The 27,129-nt window shown below is 42.2% G+C and overlaps 1 protein-coding gene across 1 annotated transcript in view; it reads right to left on the bottom strand.

Annotated features, from left to right (window-relative positions):
• The window catches only part of igsf9bb (immunoglobulin superfamily, member 9Bb), a 188,795-nt gene that overhangs the window by 99,767 nt on the left and 61,899 nt on the right, over nucleotides 1-27,129 (bottom strand). Inside the window, exon 3 of the mRNA XM_065007291.1 lies at nucleotides 22,483-22,629. Coding sequence (XP_064863363.1) covers nucleotides 22,483-22,629 — 147 coding nt within the window. The remainder of the gene's footprint in view (nucleotides 1-22,482; nucleotides 22,630-27,129) is intronic.

Raw genomic sequence — 27,129 nt, 5'->3', positions numbered from 1 at the left:
CTGTCCCTGCAGGACTTGTGCCTCATGTTCTAATACAACTAACAGCACCTGGCCCTGCGCTATCAAAGCAGGTAATTAAGAATGCTCAGCATCTGTCCATCCACTGCATCTCCACTAGCCTGCTGCATACGGAGGATTTGGAACAATACCATGGCTTTACCACTTTACCTACAACTGGTTTTATAGTGAGCAACTCCGGTCCTGGAGGACTAAAGTGCATGCAGGTTTTTGTTCCAGCCCAGTACGAACTAGCCTGATTTAAGTCTAAATTGAATGAGTAGTTGATTAGTTAGATCCCCAAAATGTTTTTAAATGGGACTCTAAAGGCTAGCTTTATGGTCTGGTCTGTAGCAGGATAAAGGCGAGCTTTATAGTCTGGTCCACAGCAGGCCCTTACCATCTACTCTCTCTGTCAGTGTTCAGACTTGGAACACCTGGCATGGCTGCAGGAGGTAAGGGGAACATCACTGGCTCATCTTCCCACTTGACGAGCCCAGGCAGTGGGTAGGAATCAAAGCCCCCTTTGTGGAGGGAGGTCCTTGAAGCTCAGGGAGCCTGGTATGTGTTCCAAGGAGCCTGGTATGTTTGTTAGTATGCCCTGGCTAAGCATAGGGGCCCTACACTGCACCGAGAGCTCCTAGGGGCCCCACACTGCATCGGGAGCTAGGAGTCTTTCTGATAGGGGAGTTAAGGCCTGATCCCAGCACAGCAAGGCGCTTTCTAAGAGCTCTGACCTCATTTTACCATCACTCGCTTTCTCGCTCTCCCTCTTCTTCTCTAAAGCTACATATGAAAAATATGCACTCACTACTGTAAGTCGCTCTGGATAAGAGTGTCTGCTAAATGACTAAAATGTACATTTGACAACTAGGGACACACACACACACACTTGCCCTATATCAATGCTGCATGAGGATTGTCACAGCAATGTCAATGGCAGCAGGGAGGAATGACACCATTTGAGCGAAAGGAAGAATAAGTGTGACAGAGAAAGGGTGTGTGCGTGTGTCTGTGTGTGAGGGAGTGATAAAATTGCAAGCTTGTGTCGCAGGGTTGGATTAATAAACAGCATGAGAGGAGGCATGCTATAACAAGCCTTTGTAGCTGTGAGCCCTGCAAAGTGTGTGCAGATGTTCACACACACACATAGGTGAGATCTAATTTGGCAGGAATACTGTGGAGAGTCAATGCTTGGCAGAGAGCCCTTGGTCCTACAGCACACACACACACACACACACACACACACACACACACACACAGGTTTCAATCCCCAATTATGTTGTGTCCTGTCCTGGAGAATCTAACTGACCCTGCCAGGTAAAATATAGCACAGCTAACTGTAGCAGAATTGAGGCAAACACAGTCCAGTGCATAAACCCAGCACAGTCAAAGCTATGACAGTTTAGCAGCTGACATACCAGCCCACTATCACTTTGTCTTGAGTTAGCATAGCCTATGGGTGGCAGGTAGCCTAGCGTCTAGAGCGTTGGGCCAATAGCCAATGAGGTGAAAAATATGTTGATGTGTCCTTGAGCAAGGCATTTAACCCTAATTTGCTCCAGGGAGCCTGGAACAGGCAGTAGATACTGTTCCTGAGTACATCCGTTTTCCCAAAAAGAAAGTCAACATCTTCCCCAACAATAAACGGTGGGTAACTCGGGAATTAAAAGAACTCCTTAACCAGAAAAAAACTAGTGTTTATATCAGGTGGCAGTAAAATTTCAGAGGACTCTAAAGTAAAATTAAGTGGTGCAAGGCAGCATACAAAGACAAGGACAGTAGGAAATGTATGACCGTTGAAAATGACCTTGCTTTTGCAAATGATTTGAACATTTTCTATTGTAAATATGACCGTGATTTTACGTCGCAGCTGAAAGTGGCCTTGGACAGTATAGACAGCATACCAGCTGTTGATATTCAGATTAGAGGTCGACCGATTATGATTTTTCAACGCCGATACCATTACTGATTATTGGAGGACCAAAAAAGCCGATACCGATTAATCAGCCGATTTAAAAATAAATAAATCAATGTATTTGTAATAATGACAATTACAACAATACTGAATTAACACTTATTTTAACTTAATATAATACATCAATAAAATCAATTTAGCCTCAAGTAGATAATGAAACATGTTCAATTTGGTTTAAATAATGCAAAAACAAAGTGCTGGGGAAGAACGTAAAAGTGCAATATGGGGATCCCCGAGCTGACAAGGTGAAAATCTGTCTTTCTGCCCCTGAGCGAGGCAGTTAACCCACCGTTCCCAGGCCGTCATTGAAAATAAGAATGTGTTCTTAACTGACTTGCCTAGTTAAATAAAGATTAAATAAAGGTGTAAAAAAAAAAAAAAAAAAATGTTTAAATCGGTAAATCGGCACCCAAAAATACAGATTTCTGATTGTTATGAAAACTTGAAATCGGCCATAATTAATTAGCCATTCCGATTAAATGGTCGACCTCTAATACAGATCTCTGTGAATGACGTCAAGCAATACTTTCAACGTGTCAACCCACGAAAATCACATGGTCCAGAAGGAGTCAGCAGCAAGGCAGTTCAGGCATGAACAGACCAGCTCGCATTACCGTTCCAGAAGCTGTTCCAGTGGTCACTGAAAAGTGGGATAATTCTACTTATGGAAGTCGCTGATTGTCCCAGTACATACAAACAATAGGCCAAAAGAAAATAACGATTTACGCCCTGTAGCCTTGACATCTGTACCTATTCAATGTTTTTTTTAAATTATTCAGAAACAGATTCTCTGATCTCTCATCCCAATTAGATCCTATCCAATTCACCCACCGTGCCTCCAGGAGTGTTGATGGTGCATTACTGATCATGTTGAACAATATCTCCAAACATTTAGAAAAGGCAAATAACCTCGTGAAAATTGTAGTCATTGACGGATACGCTGGTGAATATGGGTGTCAACTCTCTACTGATCAAGTGGATTAATAGTTTCCTTGTGAACCATACTCAACAAGTGAAGTTTAACTCTGCCATCTCTACATCTAGAACGGTGAACACGGAGCCCCTCAAGGTTGCGTACTTTCACCGGTACTGTACACACGGTACACAAAAGATTGTCAAGCCTCTGGCTCAGCCCATAAATTCTTTAAGTATGCAGATGACACCTCTGTTGTGGGTTTCCTCCACCCAGACCAAGCCTCTTTTCAAAGTTTTGACAGAGAAACTGCGAAATTCGTCCAGTGGTGCACAGATAACTTTCTTGAAATAAACATTAACAAAACAAACAAAATGGAAATTGATTTCAGGAACAAAAATCCATCACCCCCTACGAAGATCAATTGTCCTGGTAGTCGATAGAGTGACCACATAATATCTAGGAATCTAAATAAACAAACTGAAATTCAATGACTGTACCTTTGCAAAGAGAAAGAAATTGCAACAAAGAAATGTTTTTACGCAAATGTTGTTTTTTTCCCGACCGCCATATCTTACAAATCTGTCCTGCAGAGTCTTTTCCTTTGGTCTGAAAGAGTGTGTGGAAACACGCAAGTGCAATACCCAGTCAAGATTCAGCGCTTGATTAAGACGGTTGAAAGGATAATTGGTATAGATCAAGAATCAGACACCAACTGTACACAAAACTTATCCTCCTAAAACTTGAAAGCATTTTACATGACAGTACTCATCCCCTTTACTCAAGACTCAGTCACAGCAGGAGGGTAAATGGACTTCTTCAAAAGAAAATCAAAACATGGAATAAAAGAGTCCCCATATCTCTAACACCAATAAGGCTGTATAATAGAGATTATGTTGGTCCCTCGAGTATACAACATATTAAACTTTCACTTTAAATGTGTAGCTATAGCACTTTGAATGAACTATATTGTGTAGTTTCTGTGCTTCCATGTTTCATGTACTGCGTTTTTAAGCACATGACCAAATTAATTTCTCCCTGGTGGGAAAATAAAGTTGATATGAATCTGAACAAATACGGGTGACCCTGTAAAACAACCCATTTCACTGCACCTATCCAGTGTACATAACAATACAAAACAAAAAGGCTAGCTAGCCTATCTTGGTCCAGTCCAGCTAGTTCCTGGCTCATGATGTCAAGCTGCTGTACAGCCCTGGTGGAGTTTCCTTTCGGTGAACAATAGAAGCGCCATACGCCAATGGCCACTGATATTTGACTTTGTCAATTTAAAAAAAAAAATGCAAAAGGAAAAGCTGTGTCCTGCTCCTTCCCTGACTTTTTCTAAATGTTTGTATTTTACACAGATCATTTGTCAGACATTTGAAATCACAAACAAAAAAAGTATTGAGCCTTTTTACCTGTTTTTTTCTCTTTTACGTTTTACTTTGTAAAACGAAGCTGTTAAGGGACTGTTTTACTTACTGTAACTATTTTACAAATCAAATGTATTGTAATGGAAACTAAAACATGCTATGTGTTGCAGTAGGCCTTTAGAATAATACAAAACATGTCCTTTACTCTATCCAAGTTGATGAGCAGGACAAAAACTGTGCCAGTCAACCTGCATAGCCGGCCCATTGAAACTACACCTACACCAAAACTAATTTCACACATAAAAGTAAACCTGGAGACTAGATTAAATTGACAATCTGTGACAATATGTGACAATATTAGGCCTATAAATTGTCAAATTGTACATGAAGAGATGGGGACATCTTGTAATTGACAGATGCAGGGAAAGGAGAATCACTTTATCAAATATTCCATTTTATTTCTATATAGTATCAGAAAAAGCATATTCTGCAGCTTCTAAGACAGCTTCCAATTGGCTAATTTATCCCCCCTCCTCTCCACTGAAGCTATTCCCCAGATTGTTGCTGTAAATGTGAATGTGTTCAGTCAATTTATCTGGTAAAATAAGGATTTTAAAAAATTCCTTTGTCAAATAACTCTCAAAATTCAAGAGGTACAGCTCTATTTACAAATTGCACTTTTTCCAAGAATATCTCTGCTGTCCATGCATTCAGCACATGACCACTCGCATGGCAGCATTGCTCTGGCAACTAAGCAAAAACTTGTAACATAATGAACTTAAAACAAAAATATGCTATTCTGTCGCCAATGGATGAATGGGCGATCAGATAAACACATGATCAGTTTCTATGAGGAGTTTATGTAAACTGCAACCGTTGCAGCACATCCGAGATTGTACTGTTGCTCATGCACACAGAAAAGGAAACAGTACGTGGGACATGTCTAAAGATGAAATCAAGTTAGTATTGTACTTTTTGCATGTCCGCGGGGCAGACGGCAGAAAGAGTATGGATGTGGAGTCATTATGGTTTGATAGGTATGGGGTGGACTTTTTCGCAGAGACCATGCCACGCGATCGCTTTAGAGGGATTTTTACAACAACAGTGGCAGGTGCACACGAAACAAGACCCTTGAAAACTGTGTGCAAACGATTTGTTTGAGGGACTTGCTCACACAAAACTCAGAAACTGTGTGCTGACTGTGGACCCGAATCATAAAGAGAATACAAGATTGATTCATGCATAAAGGTACGCGTATAAGGACAAAACAGTGTCCGAATCAACAAATATATTTACACTACCGGTCAAAAGTTTTATAACACCTACTCATTCAAGGGTTTTTCTTCATTTGACTATTTTCTACATTGTAGAATAATAGTGAAGACGTCAAAACTATGAAATAACACATATCATGTATCATGTAGTAACCAAAAATGTGTTAAAAAAATCAAAATCTAATTTATATTTGAGATTTTTCAAAGTAGCCACCCTTTGCGCACTCTCAACCAGCTTCACCTGGAATGCTTTTCCAACAGTCTTGAAGGAGTTCCCACATATAATGAGCACTTGTGAGCTGCTTTTCCTTAACTCTTTGGTCCGACTCATCCCAAACCATTTCAATTTGGTTTGAGGTCGGGGGATTATGGAGGCCAGGTCATCTGATGCAGCACTCCACCACACTCCTTCTTGGTAAAATAGCCCTTACACAGCCTGGAGGTGTGTTGTGTTATTGTCCTGTTGAAAAACAAAATGATAGTCCCACTAAGCCTAAACTAGATTGGATGGCGTATCGCTGCAGAATGCTGTGGTAGCCATGCTGGTTAAGTGTGCCCTGAATTCTAAATAAATCACAGACAGTGTCACCAGCAAAGCACCCCCACACCTCCTCCATGCTTCACGGTGGGAACCACACATGCGGAGATCATTCCTTCACCCACACCGCGTCTCACAAAGACACGGCGGTTGGAACCAAAAATCTCCAATTTGGACTCCAGACCAAAGGACAAATTTAAACCGGTCTAATATCCATTGCTTTTGTTTCTTGGCCCAAACAAGTCTCTTCTTCTCATTGGTGTCCTTTAGTAGTGGTTTCTTTGCAGCAATTCGACCATGAAGGCCTGATTCATGCAGTCTCCTCTAAACAGTTGATGTTGAGATGTGTCTGTTACTTGAACTCTGTAAAGCATTTATTTGGGCTGCAATTTCTGAGGCTGGTAACTCTAATGAACTTATCCCCTGCAGCAGAGGTAACTCTGGGTCTTCCATTCCTGTGGCGGTCCTCATGAGAGCCAGTTTCATCATATCGCTTGATGCTTTTTGTGACTGCACTTGAAGAAACTTTCAAAGTTCTTGAAATTTTCCGTATTGACTGACCTTCATTTCTGTAATGATGGACTGTCGTTTCTCTTTGCTTATTTGAGCTGTTCTTTCCATAACATGGACTTTTACCAAATAGGGCTATCTTCTGTTAACCCCCCTGCCTTGTCACAACACAACTGAATGGCTCAAACGCATTAAGAAATGAACTTTTAACAAGGCACACCTGTGAATTGAAATGCATTCCAGGTGACTACCTCATGAAGCTAGTTGAGAAAATGCCAAGAGTGTGCAAAGCTGTCATCCAGGCAAAAGGTGGCTATTTGAAAAATGTCAAATATAAAATATATTTTGATTTGTTTAACACTTTTTTGGTTATTACATGATTCCATGTGTTTCTTCATAATTTTGAGGTCTTCACTATTATTCACAATCTAAATAAGAGCAAATTATAATGTTTGAAGTCATATTCAAGAAAATAAAAAACATAAGCTGGGTGACGATGACATTGTTGACCCATAAACCCAAAATCAAGCTTGTGCCAGACATAAGGATAACTGGTCTTATGTCCCTGATGAACTAGGCTTAGCTCTCTCTATCTGAATATAATGCGTCATTTAGAAAGTATTCACACATTTTCCACATTTTGTTGTGTTACACAGCTTGAATTTAAAATGGATTAAATTGTGATTTTGTGTCACTAGCCTACACACAATACCCCATAACACCAAAGTGGATAAAAAATAATATTTAACAAATACAAAATGAAAAGTTGAAATGTCTTGAGTCAATAAGTATTCAACCCCTTTGTTATGGAAAGCCTAAATAAGTCCAGGAGTAAAAATGTTCTTAAAAAGCCACATAATATGTTTCATGGACTCACTCGGTGTGCAATAATAGTATTTGACAGGATGTTTTAATGACTACCTCATCTCTGTACCCCGCACATACCATTATCTGTAATGTCCCTCAATCAAGCAGTGAATTTCAAACACAGATTCAACCATAAAGACCAGAGGTTGTCCAATGCCTTGCAAAGGACACAAAAAAAGCAGACATTGAACATCCATTTGAGCATGGTAAAGTTATTTATTACACTTTGGATGGTGTATCAATACACCCATTCACTACAAAGATACAGGTTTACTTCCTAACACAGTTGCCGGAGAGGAAGGAAAACACTCAGGTATTTCACCATGAGGACAAAGGTGATTTTAAAACAGAGTTTAATGGCTGTGATAGGAGAAAACTGAGGATGGATCAACAACATTGTAGTAACTGTAATGACAGAGTGAAAAGAAGGAAGCCTGCATAGAATAAAAAATATCCCAAAACATGCATCCTGTTTGCAATAAGGCACTAAAGTAATGCTACAAAAAAAGTGGCAAAGAAATGACCTTTTGGTCTTGAATACAAAGCGTTATGTTTGGGGCAAATCCGGGGTAGATCATCATTGTAAATAAGAATTTGTTCTTAACTGACTTGCCTAGTTAAATAAAATTTTAAAAAATAAACACTGGCGATTCGTACCAAGACGACATCGAATGTTCCCGAGTGGCCTAGTTACAGTTTTGACTTAAATTGTCTTGAAAATCTATGGCAAGACTTGAAGACTCCTGTCTAGCAATTACCACCAACCAGCTTGACAGAGTTTGAAGAATTTAAACGAGAATAAAAGGGCAAATATTCTACAATCCAGGTATTTTTTAGATAAATGTTAGAAAGTATCTTTACATAGTCAAACCGGGGTAAACAGGAATTGCATTTAATCTTATAATCTGGGGATCATCCCAACGGCAAAACTCAAAGCAAGACAGATCCTACAAAGCAGCAACGGGACCACTTCAAAATCACAAGAAGCATAAGTCACTCAGACCCCCTTTCGTTGCAAATGTGACCTTGAATAAATTATGAGTGTTTTGAAATCTCAAGACAGGCTTTTCCCTGAGAAATGATGTAAAGTATCTTGTCGTGGCAATCCCCTCCAGTGAAGCAAATACACAAACAAAATCCTTATGTCAAGATTGTGATATGTACTTGCTTACTTAATGTTGAACCAATACCATACACATTAGAATATCAGATCTTGGCTAATAGTCCAATATCTACCTACTAGTCGCTAGAAAGAGTAGTTTTGCTCCTGCGGTTGCTAGTGGCTGGAAGGTTGAGTTAGTGAAATGGTGACAATGCACTGTATGAATCTCAGAAAGGCTAACAGCTGTTTTTGTAATGTTCCAGTGCTGCCTGTCTGCATCATACAGTAAATAGTATCATACTACTTTCATATATTTGACCTTGCAGATAGAATAGAATACATAGCTGTCTGAAATGCACACTCACAGTGTAGGACCATACGCATTGTTGAACTGTCTGGTGTATGTTTCAATGCAATCGGACAGCAAGCATTACGAGACAACGGTATGAAGAGACCAGGAAAGTTTGAGCCTTTATCTACCAAAGCTTTGTCAGTGAGACAAGCCGGGAAGCTCCTACAAAAATGAGTCGAAATGAGAGAAAGAGAAAGAGAGAGAGAGAGAGAGAGAGAGAGAGAGAGAGAGAGAGAGAGAGAAGCACATTTCAACGTGAACAAACCGATGTGCTGATATGTCACCGCAGCTAATTACAGAAAAACAAAAAGATCGCTTTGGAGTGCTTTTCTCCCAATTTTCTCTCAGTAATAAAATCATCTTTGCCCCGGGACTTGATGATGGGGATCGGGACAGATCATCCTCTGAGACAATTGGCCCGTCTCCCGACAAAACAGACCCCCAGCGTCCCTACCTGAGAGAGAGAGACACACACTGGCTTATAGAGGGGAGAGTAAATGACTCAGAGCTTTCTCTAATTTTCAATTCCTCTTTCTTCATAGTCTACACATCTATAACCACCTTATTACATAAGTTATCTGCTTACATGTGTAACCCAAAAGCTGTCCCAGTCATGTCAATCAGTTACCATCAGCACCAAGAACCAGTGGGGCTAATTGTGGGTCAATGGGTCAACGTGGTTGACATGGGCTACCAAAGGAACAGGTGAATTCATTAAAAAGGTTTAATTTGTAGTGTGTCATAAACATTATTTGCTTAGAATTGTACCAACTTCCCAAAGGTGGTTAAGATTGATTAATTCAAAGGAATATAAAATTATGTATTTGTAGGCACTACATTGCAGAAAGATATTGAGTACTGTACTGCAGTGTACACACAAACTTTAGACTGAACCACAGACAGAGAGCGACAGAACAGCAGATCTCATAACCTCATCAACTGCTGCTTGTCTGCTCCATGTGTTGAATAGCAAGCAGGGTTTTTTCAAAATCAAAATTGGGCTCAGGTGGTGGGCATGGCGGGGGTGTGGCCATGCGCGGCCCAAAAATTGAGGCTCTTCTGTTCGCCGCAGTGACACCATTTTGCTGTTTTAAAGCACATATCTTGCAATTCTACACATCTTGCCATGGGGTTGAGAGAAAATCTGCAGATTTAAAGCTAATTTCCTGCAATTCTACACATTTAGCCATGGCTAATGTTATCAGAGTGACTCAAATATTATAACAAAATCATTGGGGGCCCCATGCCATGACAAAAATACTCCTGAATGCATAGTTTTTTCAATTTTAGATTCTACCTGACTGTCTAGCTTTTATTTTGGTGATTGTTAGATCTCAAAGACGATCTTATTTTTAAAAAATAAAGAGGTTCATTATCTTTTCTACGTGCTTTATATCTGGTTTTAGTTATTTATATTTACACTTAAACATTTTTCCATACCGAAAATTATATAAACTCAGCAAAAAAAGAAATAGCAAACTTAACATGTATAAATATTTGTATGACCATAACAAGATTCAACAACAGACATAAACTGAACAAGTTCCACAGATATGTGACTAACAGAAATGGAATAATGTGTCCCTGAACAAAGGGGGGTCAAAATCAAAAGTAACAGTCAGTATCTGGTGTGGCCACCAGCTGCATTAAGCACTGCAGTGCTTCTCTTCCTCGTGGACTGCACCAGATTTGCCAGTTCTTGCTGTGAGATGTTACCCCACTCTTCCACCAAGGCACAAGCAAGTTCCCGGACATTTCTGGGGGTCCAACAGGTCCCCGACATCCTCAATGGGATTGAGAGCCGGGTTCTTCGCTGGCCATGGCAGAACACTGACATTCCTGTCTTGCAGGAAATCAGGCACAGAACGAGCAGTATGGCTGGTGGCATTGTCGTGCTGGAGGGTCATGTCTGGATTAGAGGTCGACCGATTATGATTTTTCAACGCCGATACCGGTTATTGGAGGACCAAAAAAGCCGTTACCGATTAATCAGCCAATTTTTTGGTTTGTTATTTATTTGTAATAATGACAATTACAACAATACTAAATTAACACATTTTAACTTAATATAATACATCAATAAAATCAATTTAGCCTCAAATAAAAAATGAAACATGTTCAATTTGGTTTAAATAATGCAAAAACAAAGTGTTGAGGAAGAAAGTAATATGTGCCATGTAAAAATGTGTGCCATGTAAAAATGTGTGCCGTTTAAGTTACTTGCTCAGAACATGAGAACATATGAAAGTTGGTGGTTCCTTTTAACATGAGACTTCAATATTCCAAGGTAAGAGGTTTTAGGTTGTAGTTAATATAGTATTTATAGGACTATTTCTCTCTATACCATTTGCATTTCATTAACCTTTGACTATTGGCTGTTCTTATAGGCACTATAGTATTGCCAGTGTAACATAGCTTCCGTCCCCCTCCTCGCCCCTACCTGGGCTCGAACCAGGAACACATCGACAACAGCCACACTCGAAGCATCGTTACCCATCGTTCCACAAAAGCCGCGGCCCTTGCAGCGCAAGGGGAATAACTACTCCAAATCTAAAAGCGAGTGACGTATGAAACGGTATTAGTGCACACCCAGCTAACTAGCTAGCCATTTCACATTGGTTACACCAGCCATTAGGCTGATTGACTTGAAGTCAAACAGCGCTGTGCTTGCGAAGAGCTCCTGGCAAAACGCACGAAAGTGCTGTTTGAATTAATGATTACGGGCCTGCTGCTGCTAAGTCAGACTGCTCTATCAAATCAGACTTAATTATAACATAATAACACACAGAAATACGAGCCTTTGGTAATTAATATGGTAGAATCCGGAAACTATCATTTAGAAAACAAACGTTTATTATTTCAGTGAAATACGGAACCGGTCGGTATTTTATCTAACGGGTGGCATCCCTAAGTCTAAATATTGTGTAAATATACACGGATCAGTCGTCCTGGTCCCTTTGCAGAAAAACAGCCCCAAAGCATGATGTTTCCACCCCCATGCTTCACAATAGGTATGGTGTTCTTTGGATGCAACTCAGCAATTCTTTGTCCTCCAAACACGACGAGTTGAGTTTTAACCAAAAAGTTATATTTTGATTTCATCTGACCATATGACATTCTCCCAATCCTCTTCTGGATCATCCAAATGCTCTCTAGCAAACTTCAGACGGGCCTGGACATGTACTGGCTTAAGCAGGGGGACACGTCTGGCACTGCAGGATTTGAGTCCCTGGCGGCGTAGTGTGTTACTGATGGTAGGCTTTGTTACTTTGGTCCCAGCTCTCTGCAGGTCATTCACTAGGTCCCCCCCGTGTGGTTCTGGGATTTTTGCTCACCGTTCTTGTGATCCTTTTGACCTCACGGGGTGAGATCTTGCATGGAGCCCCAGATCGAGGGAGATTATCAGTGGTCTTGTATGTCTTCCATTTCCTAATAATTGCTCCCACAGTTGATTTCTTCAAACCAAGCTGCTTACCTGTTGCAGATTCAGTCTTCCCAGCCTGGTGCAGGTCTACAATTTTGTTTCTGGTGTCCTTTGACAGCTCTTTGGTCTTGGCCATAGTGGAGTTTGGAGTGTGACTGTTTAAGTTTATGGACAGGTGTCTTTTATACTGATAACAAGTTCAAACAGGTGCCATTAATACAGGTATCGAGTGGAGGACAAAGGAGCTTCTTAAAGAAGAAGTTACAGGTCTGTGAGAGTCTAAAGGACTCTCAGACCATAGGAAACAAGATTCTCTGGTCTGATGACACCAAGATTGAACTCTTTGGCCTTACAGTGTAACATGGTGGTGGCAGCATCATACTGTGGGGATGTTTTTCATCGGCAGGGACTGGGATAGTAGTCAGGATCGAGGCAAAGATGAACTGAGCAAAGTACAGAGAGATCCTTGATGAAAACTTGCTCCAGAGTGCTCAGGACCTGACTGGGGTGAAGGTTCACCTCTTAACAGGACAACAACCTTAAGCACACAGCCAAGACAACGCAGGACTGTCTTATAGACCTGAAAATAGCTGTGCAGTCATGCTCCCCATCAACCTGACAGAGCTTGAGAGGATCTGCAGAGAACAATGGGAGAAACTCCCCGAATACAGGTGTAACAAACTTGTAGCGTCGTACCCAAGAAGACTAGAGGCTGTAATCGCTGCCAAAGGTGCTTCAACAAAGTACTGAGTAAAGGGTCTGAATACTTATGTAAATGCAATATATCAATTTTTTTATTTGAGCTAAATTAGCAAACATTTCTAAAAAACTATTTTTGCTTTGTCATTATGTGGTATTGTGTGTAGATTGATAAGGGGAAAACAATTAAGGGATCTGAATACTTTCCTGAAGGCACTGTAAATGGGCCGCACATGTCTATTTCCTTTTCAATCAATTTGGAAAAATGTATAAAAACATGTTTATACCAAGAGATTATGGGGTATTGTGTGTAAATGGGTGAGAAAAATATAGTTAATCCATTTTGAATTCAGGCTAACAACAAAATGTGGAACAGGTCAAGGGGTATGAATACTTCATTGTCACCCTCAGCCTTAGTTTGAATGATCAATAAGTCACTGCATTAGAGATGATCTTGTGGGCTCTACCCGCCCTCCATACTAACACACAAGCACACCATAGTCCTTCCATTTAATCTATTCTAATGCTTACCACGGCTTAAAAGTCTCTCCAACCTATAGCAGTGATTCCCCTATATTCATTTAGCAGTGGCAGGCCACTACTCCAAAAAATATGATTGAATTAAAATGTTTACAACATTATAATTATGCTTTTTTTTTTTTTTTTTAAAAATGGCATGGCACCGTGTCCCTATTGATTTTGTTATAATGTTTGAGTAACTCGGATAGCATAAGAACACAGTATAATACATGGCAAAATTAATAGAATTGCAGAACATTCCCTTTAAAACTGCACATTTTCTCTCTGACCCATGGCAAAACGTGTAGAATTGCTGGGGAAACATTGCAATAGGGTTGTGTTACAGTCTCTCCAACCAATTGGGTTGTGCATTTAGCCATCCTTCAGCTGCTGGCTAATGATGAAGTCTGTGCTACTGAAGTCCCTGTTTTTCCAGCACCAACACCAGCAGAGCGAGAGTTGGTTAGAGCCATGGACAGCTCCTGGGCTGCATGCACCACCACTCACTGCTGCTATACTATGGCACACTGTGTCCATCTGAAAACACACACTTACCTTTATTTTATTTTATTTGACCTTTATTTAACTAGGCAAGTCAATTAAGAACAAATTCTTATTTTCAATGACCACCTAGGAACAGTGAGTTTAACTGCCTGTTCAGGGGCAGAACGACAGATTTGTACCTTGTCAGCTCGGGGGTTTGAACTTGCAACCTTCCGGTTCCTAGTCCAACACTCTAACCACTAGGCTACCCTGCCGCCCCAAGGGCAACACTCTGAAACAACTGCATCCAATACATTAGGAATGTATGCCTTACATATGAGCTCTAATAAAACAATTATGTCATCCCCAAGAACTTCACAGTCTCCCCATGATGTGTTAAAAAACGTTAATTTTACCTGTCGTCGATAGCAGAATGAACCGACACTGACATCCCAACAACACAGTCTCTAATATGCCCTCAGCTGCCTACCATTCATTTAGCACCTCTATGCCCTGACAATGACATCACATAGTGAGGCTAGAGTGTTCAGGAGAAATAATGCTACAATTCATGTTTGAGTGTCATCCTATTGTGCTAATCTTGTGGGATCGTTAGGCAGGCCATAAACATCAAAATGTCTGAACCATGTTTGATTATGTCTTTGGTAGTTCTGGTTCTACGCCAAACATGACTTGACAATAAGTATGATGCTGTCCTTAAAACATATATCAGTGGATATCATTCACCTGTCCTGTGGCATTTTACCCCCATTGCACTACGCTCATAGAGTTTGTCTGTTATTTGATGGAAATGGTTTGCCTGGCTGCCAGTCTGTTTCTGCTTTCTTGACAAATCCTTATGGAATTGTCATGTCTGCTGTGTGTTATTGAGTGATAAGGAGTTGGCAAGAGCAAAAACAGATCTGAGACCAGGCTAGAAAATTGTCTCTTCTACTTTCTATCGGTGTCTAGTCTCTAGACTACAGCCACATCACAAAAGCAGCATCAAATCTAGCGGTTTCCCTGACAAGCACTTTAGTCCTGGCTTACAGTCCTGGGTAAATCATTTAACTGTGATCTGGATCTCGCTTTGACACAGGGTCTGGGGAGAAAAGTGAGAATTGGGTCTGCGGAAACTGTTCACTTGACGACAACCTTTTACCTCGGCTGACATGGGACGCGGCCTTTATATTTGTAGCCAGCAATTGAGGCAGTGTGACTGAACTAAATAGTGAGGAGAAACGCTATTTATCAGATTAGGTGTGTGTGAAGTCGACATGGTTAGGCGAAAAGTGGCGTTCCGTCTATCTGGAAACTGCCGACTTGTACGTTCACGTCAGACACAGAAGACTCTAGATTATTCCACACTGCCACTGTCAAGCGTTGGCGTATTGTAAAGGTATAACAGTGGGCAGCTGCTAACAGCGAAAGAGAGAAAGACAACATGTAGCAGTTCATATTGGAAATGATTAACATACACTGGAAATTCCTGGAATTCCAAGTCTTTTCAGTGCTTGTGCATTATTATGTACAGTTGAAGTCGGAAGTTTACATACACAGGTTGGAGTCATTAAAACTCGTTTTTCAACCACTCCACAGATGTCTTGTTAACAAACTATAGTTTTGGCAAGTCAGTTAGGACATCTACTTTGTGCATGACAAATATAATTTTTCAAACAATTGTTTACAAACAGATTATTTCACTTATAATTCACTGCATCACAATTCCAGTGGGTCAGAAGTTTACACACAATAAGTTAAACAGCTTGGAAAATGTAAAAAAATGATGTCATGGTTTCAGAAGCTTCTGATTGGCTAATTGACATAAATGGAGTCAATTGGAGGTGTACCTGTGGATGTATTTCAGGGCCTACCTTACAACTCAGTGCCACCTTGCTTGACATTATGGGAAAATCAAAAGAAATCAGCCAAGACCTCAGAAAAATAATTCCTCCACAAGTCTGGTTGATCCTTGGGAGCAATTTTCAAACGCCTGAAGGTACCACGTTCATCTGTACAAACAATAGTACGCAAGTATAAACACCTTGGGACCACACAGCCGTCATACCGCTCAGGAAGGAGACACGTTCTGTCTCCCAGAGATGAACGTACTTTGGTGCGAAAAGTGCAAATCAACCCCAGAATAACAGCAAAGGACCTTGTGAAGATGCTGGAAGAAACAGGTACAAAAGTATCTACATCCACAGTAAAACGAGTCCTATATCGACATAACCTGAAAGGCCACTCAGCAAGGAAGAAGCCACTGCTCCAAAACCGCCATAAAAAAGCCAGACTACTGTTTGCAACTGCACATGGGGACAAAGATCGTACTTTTTGGAGAAATATCCTCTGGTCTGATGAAACATAAATAGAACTGTTTGGCCATAATGACCATCGTTATGTTTGGAGGAAAAAGGGGGAGTCTTGCAAGCCAAAGAACACCATCCCATCCGTGAAGCACAGGGGTGACGCATCATATTGTGAGGGTGTTTTGCTGCAGGAGAGACTGGTGCACTTCACAAAATAGATGGCGTCATGAGGTAGGAAAATCATGTGGATATATTGAAGCAACATCTCAAGACATCAGTCAGGAAGTTAAAGCTTGGTCTCAAATGGATCTTCCAAATGGACAATGACCGCAAGCAGACTTCCAAAGTTGTGGCAAAATGGCTTAAGGACAACAAAGTCAAGTTATTGGAGTAGCCATCACAAAGCCCTGACCTCAATCCCATAGCAAATTTGTGGGCACAACTGTAAAAGTGTGTGTGAGCAAAGAAGCCTACAAACCTGACTCAGTTACACCAGCTCTGTCAGGAGGAATGGGCCAAAATTCACCCAACTTATTGAGGTAACATTGTGGAAGGCTACCCAAAACGTCTGACCCAAGTTAAACAAATTAAAGGCAATGCTACCAAATACTAATTGAGTGCATGTAAACTTCTGACCCACTGGAAATGTAATGAAAGAAATAAAAGCTGAAATAAATAATTCTCTCTACTATTATTTTGACATTTCACATTCTTAAAATAAAGTGTTGATCCTAACTGACCTAAGACAGGGAATTGTTACTCAGATTAAATGTCAGGAATTTTGAAAAACTGAGTTTAAATGTTTTTGGCCAAAGTGCATGTCAACTTCCAACTTCAACTGTATACAAAAGTATGTAGACACCCCTTCAAATGAGTGGATACAGCAATTTCAGCCACACCCGTAGCTGACAGGTGTATAAAATCAAGCACATCGCCATGCAATCTCCACAGACAAACATTGGCAGTAGAATGGCCTTACTGAAGAGCTCAGTGACTTTCAACGTGGCACCGTCATAGGATGCCACCTTTCCAATAAGTCAGTTCGTCAAATTTCTGCCCTGCTGGAGCTGCCCTGGTCAATTCAAGCGCTGTTATTATGAAGTGGAAACGTCTAGGAACACTCGGTATTGGTACCCCATATATTTATTATTAAATGTTATTATTTTTCTATTATTTCTCTATTTACTTTCTCTCTGCATTGTTGGTAAGATTAGGTGTGTGTGAAGTCGACAACCAATTGTAACTCACTCCCTCAACACTACTGAAGCTAACTGCTAAGTAAGCATATTACTGTTAGTCCACAATTTACAAAGCATGTGACGTATAAAATGTGTTTTGATTGTGGTACTCAATAACTCAATGCTCTGAATGACTGTATCGCATTGAAAACCACAAATGCACAATTAAGAGGGATTCAAACACTCATGCACCCTCAAGTTCTGAGGGGGCACAAAGTAGATGAAGATGGCTGCGGGGTGGTCCGGACGGGCTCCCCATCCTTAAGTTGTAGAACTTTTTTTTTTTTCAAACACCTGAAAGCTTTTTCTGCAATCGAGTCATAATCATTATGCCTAATTATACGTAAAAGCTGTCTGTATCCTGACTGGTGGTTCTTTTTATTTAAAGAAATGAAATATGCTTTTCTGCATCTCTGCTAAAATCTGGGTAAAATATTGAAAGGAACATGAGTCTTATTCAGTACATTTAGTTATTGATTACTTTTGTAAGGTCTACCAACCTTGCCAGCAGGCATGCCAGTTGAGATAGTTAGACAAGCTAGCTAATCTAATTTGATTGCTACTCTAGCCTGAAATGGGTTCTTGGTAGCTAGTTATAAGGTTGGGCAATTGAGAACCTATCTGGGTTACCTAAAGTCAACTTCATAAAATAATTGTTTTATTTATTTCTGAAGACAAAAAAAATCACGTGCCCCCTATGGGCATGACGCCTCTGGATTCAAATAGCCTTGTGGTGAAAGAGAGCACTCTCAAGTGGACTCTGGCCGATAAAAGTCTGCACAGGAAGAATCAAGGACCATCACAAACATAATTGAAAAAAGCTCTACTACAATATGATAGGCTATAATGGGTAACCGAGAAACACAAGTGTAGAATATAGTAGGAAATAGTTTTGATGCACTAGAATTCCACTGTTGGTTCTCAATGTTTGCTAGAAGCATAAAAATAACTACTAGAGGAGCTATCCATGAAGGATGTCCTCCCAGAACAGCCAGTTCCTTATTTCCTAGTATGGAAGGGGTGCAACCAAAGAAAAGGGGAAGAAGCTTGGCAAGTTAGCTCTATGAGATCAAACACGGAAATATTTTTCATTCATCGTACAGCACAGGCATGAAGTATTTCACTGTTCCTTTGCCACATATGCATGACTGAACTTCTAGTCTAATGCGGAGGCACACAACTCCTCTATTTGCCCGAGAAGCAAATAAAAAGTGTACGCTCTCAGATCTATTCCCAGTTCTCTTAATTGAAAGGATAGTTAACCAAATACAATAGAAAAATTGGACACATTTTGATTTTGGGTGAACTACCCCTTTAAGAGGTAGTTAGAGGGTGGTACAATCTCGAAGTGTGCTGCTGTAATGCTTTCATAATTAAGCTGCAGAGGAGGAAGGAAGGAACCATTTGTTTGGATGAGAGGGGTAGTTTGTCGAGTGTGCCTGGGGAACTGATGCAAGTGGGTTGTTGTGAGTAATGGTCCCTTCCACTTTGAAGCATGACAGTACTGAAAAACCTCCCACTCTGTGCGAGGCATCATGTTCTGATGTGGCAGCACTGCTCCAAGCCCACTCCAATACCTGTTACTTTTCATTCCTCCTCTTTCTTTTCATCCTTCCTTTCAAGTTGTTCTACACATTTGAAAAGTAATGTGTTTTTGTGCAGTTGGTCCCTTTTCATTGTAAAAGCTCCTCACATGTCGTTTGTACCAAAGTGAATACGTCTCCTCTAGTATAGGACGAGTGCTACTGAGATAAAGTAGGTTATTATCATCATTTTGGATTCCTCAGTCTTCATTCTTTGCATCAAAGTTGCAAGGAACATTATGCAGATTATTGGGCCATTGCTCCTCCAGTCTGGGTTGTTGATTTAATCCTATAGGGATAAACAGTGGCTAGGGGTCATGTGTAAATCTGTTTTCAGAGCACGAGTGGAGACATAAAAAAAAAAAAAACATTTCATCCCCTTTTCCTTTTTTCTAGAGTGCTGTGTGAGAGAGAACTAGAGATAAAGTGAACACAACAGAGAGAGAAATAGAGCGAGAGAGCGATAGAGTGAGAGAGCACGTGAGAGAGCGATAGAGACCTAGAGATAAAGTGAACACAACAGAGAGAAATAGAGTGAGAGTGCGATAGAGTGAGAGCACGTGAGAGAGCGATAGAGTGAGAGCACGTGAGAGAGCGATAGAGTGATAGAGTGAGAGAGCACGTGAGAGAGTGAGAAAGAGAAAGCGAGCAATGGAGCGATGGTGCGATGGAGAGAGACAGGATATAGAGAAGCTGTGCAGCTTATATGCACTGCAGATCTCTGCTGCAAAGGAGGGATGGAGGGATGAGAGCTATTTTAGGGGGTGTAGGAACCAAGCCTTGGGGATCTGAACCAGAGAGAATCACCTAAAGGGCATAGGAGGCTGCACTGTCAGAGAAAGAGAGGCACCGGTGGAGTTTCAGATCACTGAACAGCACTGTAGGGTTATGCACATACTGTATCAGACCCAATGTGACTGAAGTGAAGCCTATGTCCTTCAAGTCACCTCATGTCCCCCATGTATGCGCACAGCAAGCACAGTTCTAGGATCAGCTTATCTGGATCCTAAACTCTACACAGAGAAGCTAGCCATGACATCATTCCCACCAACCACTCTCCCCTTCCCTCATATGTCACGTGGCTCACACCTTGGTTGACAGGGTGCGGGAGGGGCGAGGAATATCACAGGAACTTGAACAGCAGCGTCTACATCAGCATCACAACAGACCTAACCATTGCCCAACCAATTGTAACTCACTCCCTCAACGCTACTGAAGCTAACTGCTAATTAACAACGTTCCCCAAATAGCGTCCTGACAACCGAGACGACCAAGGCACAACAAGCAAAGGTTGCTGCTTTATCCATCATCATTATGCGCCTGGCCCAAACCCTGAGAGAGTTCTGGCAGCACGAGGCGCCATAAATATATTCATGGCATTACATAAGGCATTTTGCTGTGTTATTTGAAGGCAAGAGGCAGGCAGGAAGCAGGCAGGCAGGAGGCAGGCAGTCACAATGTTGGAAGGGATGGTAATGAGTTCTTTGAGTGGCATCTCATAAAAAATTCTAGAACACAGGGCCGTCGCCACGGTGCCGATTGAAGGGCTTGGAGTCGATTCCATTTACCTACTTGAAGATTGACATCTCTGTCTAGTCCCAATGACATCAAACGTGGAACTCGACAATGCTGCTCGACTACACGACTCCTTTGGGTTTGTTAGTTTTTCATACCGTATCTTCTTTGAGGATTTTGCATATGAAACACGTGGTATCTACTGAAACGCTAATGGCACTTCAAGAAATGGAAAATGCATTTGAAAGTGATATACATTATCCACTGACAGGTTAGCCAACTAGTTGGACCAACTACCAGATTTCACATGAACTTCACCAGCGTGGGTTAGCGTTAGCATAAAGTTGCAGAGGTGTGACGTCGGCTTAACCAATCGATACCTTCTCACTCTTAATAAGGTGAGGCGCTCTAAACCTGCTGCCAGGGCTAAACGGAGCCCCTGCTATCAGTGCCTAGTCAAAAGGGACTCAGCTGGTACACTGACCTGGCAACAATCCACTATGTCTATGCTAAGCAGACAGATTTAAGAGGGGCCTCCGAGTACACAAATAGGCATGCCGTCACTGCAAACAGGCACAGGCACGTACATACACATACAGTACATGCCCAGACAAACACACACACACACACACACACAGTGGCTGGCTACACATGCGGTTAGGGCAGTGTCCACATTTAATCCATTGATTCGATCTTGGAACTAATCTTACTGATCAGGGTCAAGAGGAGTTTATGCTCAGGTAAGTTTTGCTTTAGACAAACACAGAATTCAAGGACAGCCACAATAGTCAAGGGCTCTATTCTATCAAAACTGGTTTCCTGGATCAGTTAAAAATACCATTCTTCCAGCACACAGAGGAGGCATGATTGAACTGAGTTTATTTTTTGTTTCACACAGCGCGACACTTTATTAAGCACACAAATCCTCAACGTGCATTCTGGTAGTGGACAACAATGTTTTTACTTATCTCAGCAACCCAGCTACCATGTATGACCACGTAGGACTCCTACAGCTATCACATGTCAGACATATTACCAAGTCGAATACATATTGCAAATATTACATGTACTTGAGGTGGACTTGAAGCAATGGAGTCCAAAAAGTGCAACTCTGCAGGCCAGGCAAACTAACTCAAGTGCCCCTCAACTTTCTCAAATAATACTTGGAATAAGTATACAACCCAAGCCTGTCCCACACAAAACATCCACCACAAGAGAGTAAATCTACTCTGTAGACAAAACAGCCCATGACTGAATCCATTGTACCGAATGAAACCATTCTCTCCAAAAAAACAGAATCAGCTGCATCAAAGACCCATTGACGAAGCCAAACTGACTTTCTATGTTGATAACTACAGTCTCATTATACGACATTCATCCCAACCAAAGCAGTCAGGGCTGGGGTGTCCAGCCAGTCCAACAGCTGCTGCAGTGAATCCATTTTGGTTAGTCTAGCAGAGGCGTGACAGTGGCAAAGCAGAGGGGCCCGGGGCCTAAATGACTGGCTCCTCTCCAGAGCTCCGGGTAAGTCATACAGCACTGATGACACTGAGCTAATGTGCTGTGACCAGGGACCGGGGGAGGCCGTGTGTCTGTCTGTGGTGTCTGTTGCCACAGCAACAGGTGTCTGCATGTGGGGGGGTTGCATGTGCGTGTATGAGAGAGTGATGGAGTATGTGTACGTGTGTGTATGAGTGAATGATGGAGAGAGACAAAGAGAAAGAGTGTGTGGGTGTGCATGTGTGTGTGGGCGTGTGTGCATGCAAGTGTGTGTGTGTGTGTGAGTGTGTGACATCCACCTAACTCACCGTTGACTGTGAGGTGCACCCAGCTGCCGTTGTGAAAGGTGTGGTACTGCTGCTCCAGCATCAGGACCTTACACTCATACCAGCCCTGGTCGTCTGAACGCACCTTCTCAATCCGCAGAGAAGATTTGCCGTGCAGACTGGCTCTGCCTGGGGGGAGGACGGGAAGGAAGGAGGGAGAGATTAATAAGAGGGGTCAAAGCAGGAAACATAGCTAGTATACAGTATACTTTTTTTACCGGGCCACTGGGCTTGGCATAAAAATACATATATATATTTTTTTTCCTAGCGCAAGGCTGAGTAATCAATTAACTCGGCGCAGCCCAGTCTATGAGCCAGTAGGGCATCTCTTACTCACTGAAGCATTTTTGTGAAAAAAGTACACGACTGGATGGACTGGACAGGCATCTCTGATATGATGACAGTAGCCACAAACTGTTCAATGCCAGTCCGAGAGCACCCTATGTAGTTACAGTAGCAAGCGTACATGGACATGATATGTAATAATAACAGCCATTTTAGCACACGAACTAACCCCGATTTACATGAGAAGTTTGAACAGAAGTGAAGTGAGTAAATAGCCTTTGGTGAAATAACTAGAATAATAATAAAAGCCCCTCATTATTCAGCCAGCTAGCATAAGGCATAGCTCCCAGGGGTCCAAGATTGGCAAGATTAAATGGTTTTAGTATTCTCCCAAGTGAAGTTTGCCTGCTAGATAGCAATTAGGTTTGCATGCCAGATGAAAAGAAGTGACCCGGTATAATTTTTTATTTATTTCACCTTTATTTAACCAGGTAGACTAGTTGAGAACAAGTTCCCGTTTTGGTCTATAAAAGCGGAAGGAACGCCGTTAGATGGACTTGTTTAATTTTGGGTCGCGCAAGCAGGGTGCGGGTTCCGAACCCCAACACCCTACCAGACCCATAGAAACAGAGCACAGAGCCACGAGAGCCTGCCCCATCTGAATCCATCATAACACTAAGGGGTCAGACACTCGAGAAATCTGACTGCCAATTAGTACTTAGCAAAGTAGGAGCAGGGCAAGCATTTTGTCTCAGCCTTAGGGGGCCTGGCTCGCCCTACCGTACCTCCTTACCCATCCAACAAAAATATTTTAATATTGCTAATTTATTTGACCGAGACGCCCGCTGACAGAAAGACACATCAATCTCAGATAAAACATCAGAGCGAGCTAAACAGCGCCCCTCTGTCTCAGTATATGTAGCCCATGTATCTGATGCTGTCTGTCCAAAAAGAGGAAGCATTTTTGGCCAGACAGCATCAAATACATGTGATACATATAGTAAGGCAAAGGGGCGCTGTTCTCCAGTGTGTTTCAGCCAGTTGCGAATTAAAAGGAAAGTCAGCGAGGGCACAGTTTGTTTGGATGAAAGATTTTTTGGGACGAACATGCGAAGGTAGCCTACATCTTGATATTTGTTTGACAATCAGATGAAAACATCATGATTGGTTGTGTTAATGAAACATTAGGCATCGGCCCTGAGTAGAAGGCCATTCCTTCTCTTGCTAGAACAAAAGATGCACATGCTGTGTACCAACCTGGTACCGACAAACCTGGGGGAGCTGACAAGAGTGACAAGGAAAAAGCAAGTCCCCTCAGCAATGTCCCAACATCTAGTGGAAAGCCTTCCCAGAAGAGTGGAAACTGTTATAGCAGCAAAAGCGGGACCAACTCCATATTAATGCACAGGATTTTGGAGAAAAAAGTGTTCGACAAGAAAAAAAGTGTCCACATACTGTAGTGTAGTTGTGGCCATCTGGCTAGAAACAACAAGGTCTTGGTACACATTCTAGTTCCCTAGAAACAACAGTGCAGCTTGCTAGTTAGCTAGCATTAGCTATCTACAGCAGGTACAAGCCAAACAAATCGATAGCTTAAAGCTACTGCCACCTTGTGGTCTGGAGTATTTTAACGAGGCTGATCGGTGGGCAATCTGTGCTATGTGAACAACAAAAAGTTGACTGCCGACACTCTAGGCAGAGATGCCAAGTACCTCTTGGCAGTCAGTATCCTTTGTGGGTCCAAGCCTTAAGACTACGGGAGTTGAGTAGCAGCCCAGAGTGTCACAGCAGCTTTCACTCTTTACGGGTCAAGCAGGGAAAGGGAGGGGGAGGGGGATTTATGATTTGCTCTCGGCAATCTAGCGTCCGCTCATAACAGATGGCGGCCGACGATATGGGCAACACAAAGGGCTTTGAGGGCACAACGGCCCACAACAGCAACATTATCAAAGCACCCCACAGCTCACTACGCGGTCCCCAGAGTCAATGTGTTTGAGTGACATCCATTTGGGCCGACTATATACCCTGTATGCAACACACCAGGTTATATCAAGTGAAGTAAAGTGAGAAACAGGGTGAATAGGAAATAATTATTAATAGAACCCCTGACTTTTTCCCTAGACTGTGTGCAAGTATGCAGTGTCTATCCATCAGTTTGTCATCATAATAGCATGTGTGTCTTTCCTCAGGTCTGATTGTCAGTGTCTGTACATGCACATGTTTTTATCTGTATCTACCGTATGTCTAAATGTATATATCTCTTTATCTTTATTTAACTGTGTGTGTGTACAAGTTGGGCAGCATCATGAAGCCTCAGGTCTAGAATACCACTCAAGTGGGCCCTCTTCTCTGAGCCAATGATGACAAGTCCAGCTGTTACACCCCCTTACACACTTCTCTCCTCTCATTACATCACATCTGTCAGTGTATGGCAGTCTGACACACCTAGTGATTGTCATACGGGGTGATATCGTGAAAGGAGACATCTATGATTCACACTAGCTCCAATGACTCCTAACATGTTCTGCTAAATAACTTTTTTGAAAGACATTTAAACTTTTTACCCCTTTTTCTCCCCAATTTTGTGATATTCAATTGGTAGTTACAGTCTTGTCCCATCGCTGCAATTGCTGTACGGATTCGGGAGAGTTGAAGGTTGAGAGCCATGCATCCTCAGAAACACGACCCTGTCGAGCCGCACTGCTTCTTGACACACTGCTCACTTAACCCGGAAGCCAGCCGCACCAATGTGTCGGAGGAACCACCATCCAACTGGCGGCCGTGTCAGTGTGCACTGCGCCCGGCTCACCACAGGAGTCGCTAGAGTGCGATGGGACATGGACATCCCGGCTGGCCAAACCCTTCGTTAACCCGGACGACGCTGGGTCAATTGTGCGCCACCTGATGGGTCTCCCGGTCACTGCAGGCTGCGACAACCCAGGATCGAACTTGGATCTGTAGTGACGCCTCTAGCACTTTGATGATGTGCCTTAAACCGCTGCGCCACTTGGGAGGCCTCTCTGCTAAAGAACTTTGACGGAAGAGGGGCAATACGGATGCCACTCTCTTTTTATTGGCCTAACTTGGAGATTCTTCTAGTAGATAAGTGAGCGTCGCTGTGGTTGCGGGTTGGCTCTCTCCTCTGAGCAAAGGAGCAAATATTTGTTCAGTGTTGGAGATCGATACTGCAGAAGGAGAACTGGGCCACAGCCTGCCCGGGCCATTAGAAAGGAAGGAGAGCTTTAAAATTCAGCAGTATTTTTATCTGGGTGATAAAGGGGGGGGGGGAACTACACAGACATTTAGGTTAAAGATAGTAACAAGTTTGGGGGACATGCTGGGAGAGTAGGTATAGGTAAGTACAGCCCTCTGCTCGGTGGACTGCCTTTGTTCTTTTCTACAGTAAATGTAACCGTTACTGTGGCTCTTTTTGGTTGAAACAAGAGTAACACAATCTTTTGGATTCAGCAAAAGATGCCTGATCCAAAAATGTGTTTGTTTTTACAGAAACAGAGTCTAGGGAGAGATATCAGTACTATGAGGTTTGGCTTGGTATTAGGGCAAGTGTAAGGAAAGTCATCAGTTTGGGGTTCCCATTGATATTCTGATAGACCAGGGTCAATGTTTTTCTAAGGTTACCATGTGCAATCTCCGACAGCAAAGTTCTCAGGAATTGCAAGGGGATGAAGGTTGGAACATTCCATATGTTGGGTTATTTTGGGGGATCATTTTTTTTCTACTACATTAACCATCAGCAACGACAAAGTTCCTTTCAGAAGCAATCTTAATCCATTTGCAGTCAAAGGCAGGCAGTGTATCACATTGTTTATGAAGACAGTCAAATGCAGACATGACCCAAGTCGATGGTGTTTGAATTGAGGTCTCATTTAGGCCCAGAGTACGGCATGTGACAAACAGACTCTGTAGCTCCTAATGGGACAAGCCAAACACCAGTGATTAATATTCCACTCTCGGACAAAGTGGAAATGCCATGCTGCCAGTACACACACCCGTTTCATTGGCTTGGGGTGGCTATGACACGACCCAGAAACAAAGCCACACTCTGTTGGCACGACAGGCAGAGGGCAGTCTCTCAACCAGAGGAAGCAGTGCCCCCTCAGTGCTCACTGTGGGGAAAAAAAGCACCAGTCCAATCTACAACAGGCACAACTCAGGCCACTGTGTGAATAAGAAATGGTATTGAACCCTAGCCTTGACACTGACCATCAATCTGTTCTGGCGCTGTTCCATCTTCACTGTGGGAGGTGGCTGTCAGTTAGCGAGCGACGACTAGAGCTTCGCAGTAGCACAAATTGAAAAAGGCCCCTGTTCTGTAGCTACTGT

The sequence above is a fragment of the Oncorhynchus nerka genome, linkage group LG22 (genome assembly GCF_034236695.1).
Source record: "Oncorhynchus nerka isolate Pitt River linkage group LG22, Oner_Uvic_2.0, whole genome shotgun sequence".
Taxonomy (NCBI): Eukaryota; Metazoa; Chordata; class Actinopteri; order Salmoniformes; family Salmonidae; genus Oncorhynchus; species Oncorhynchus nerka.
This window is presented reverse-complemented; position numbering and strand designations above follow the sequence as displayed.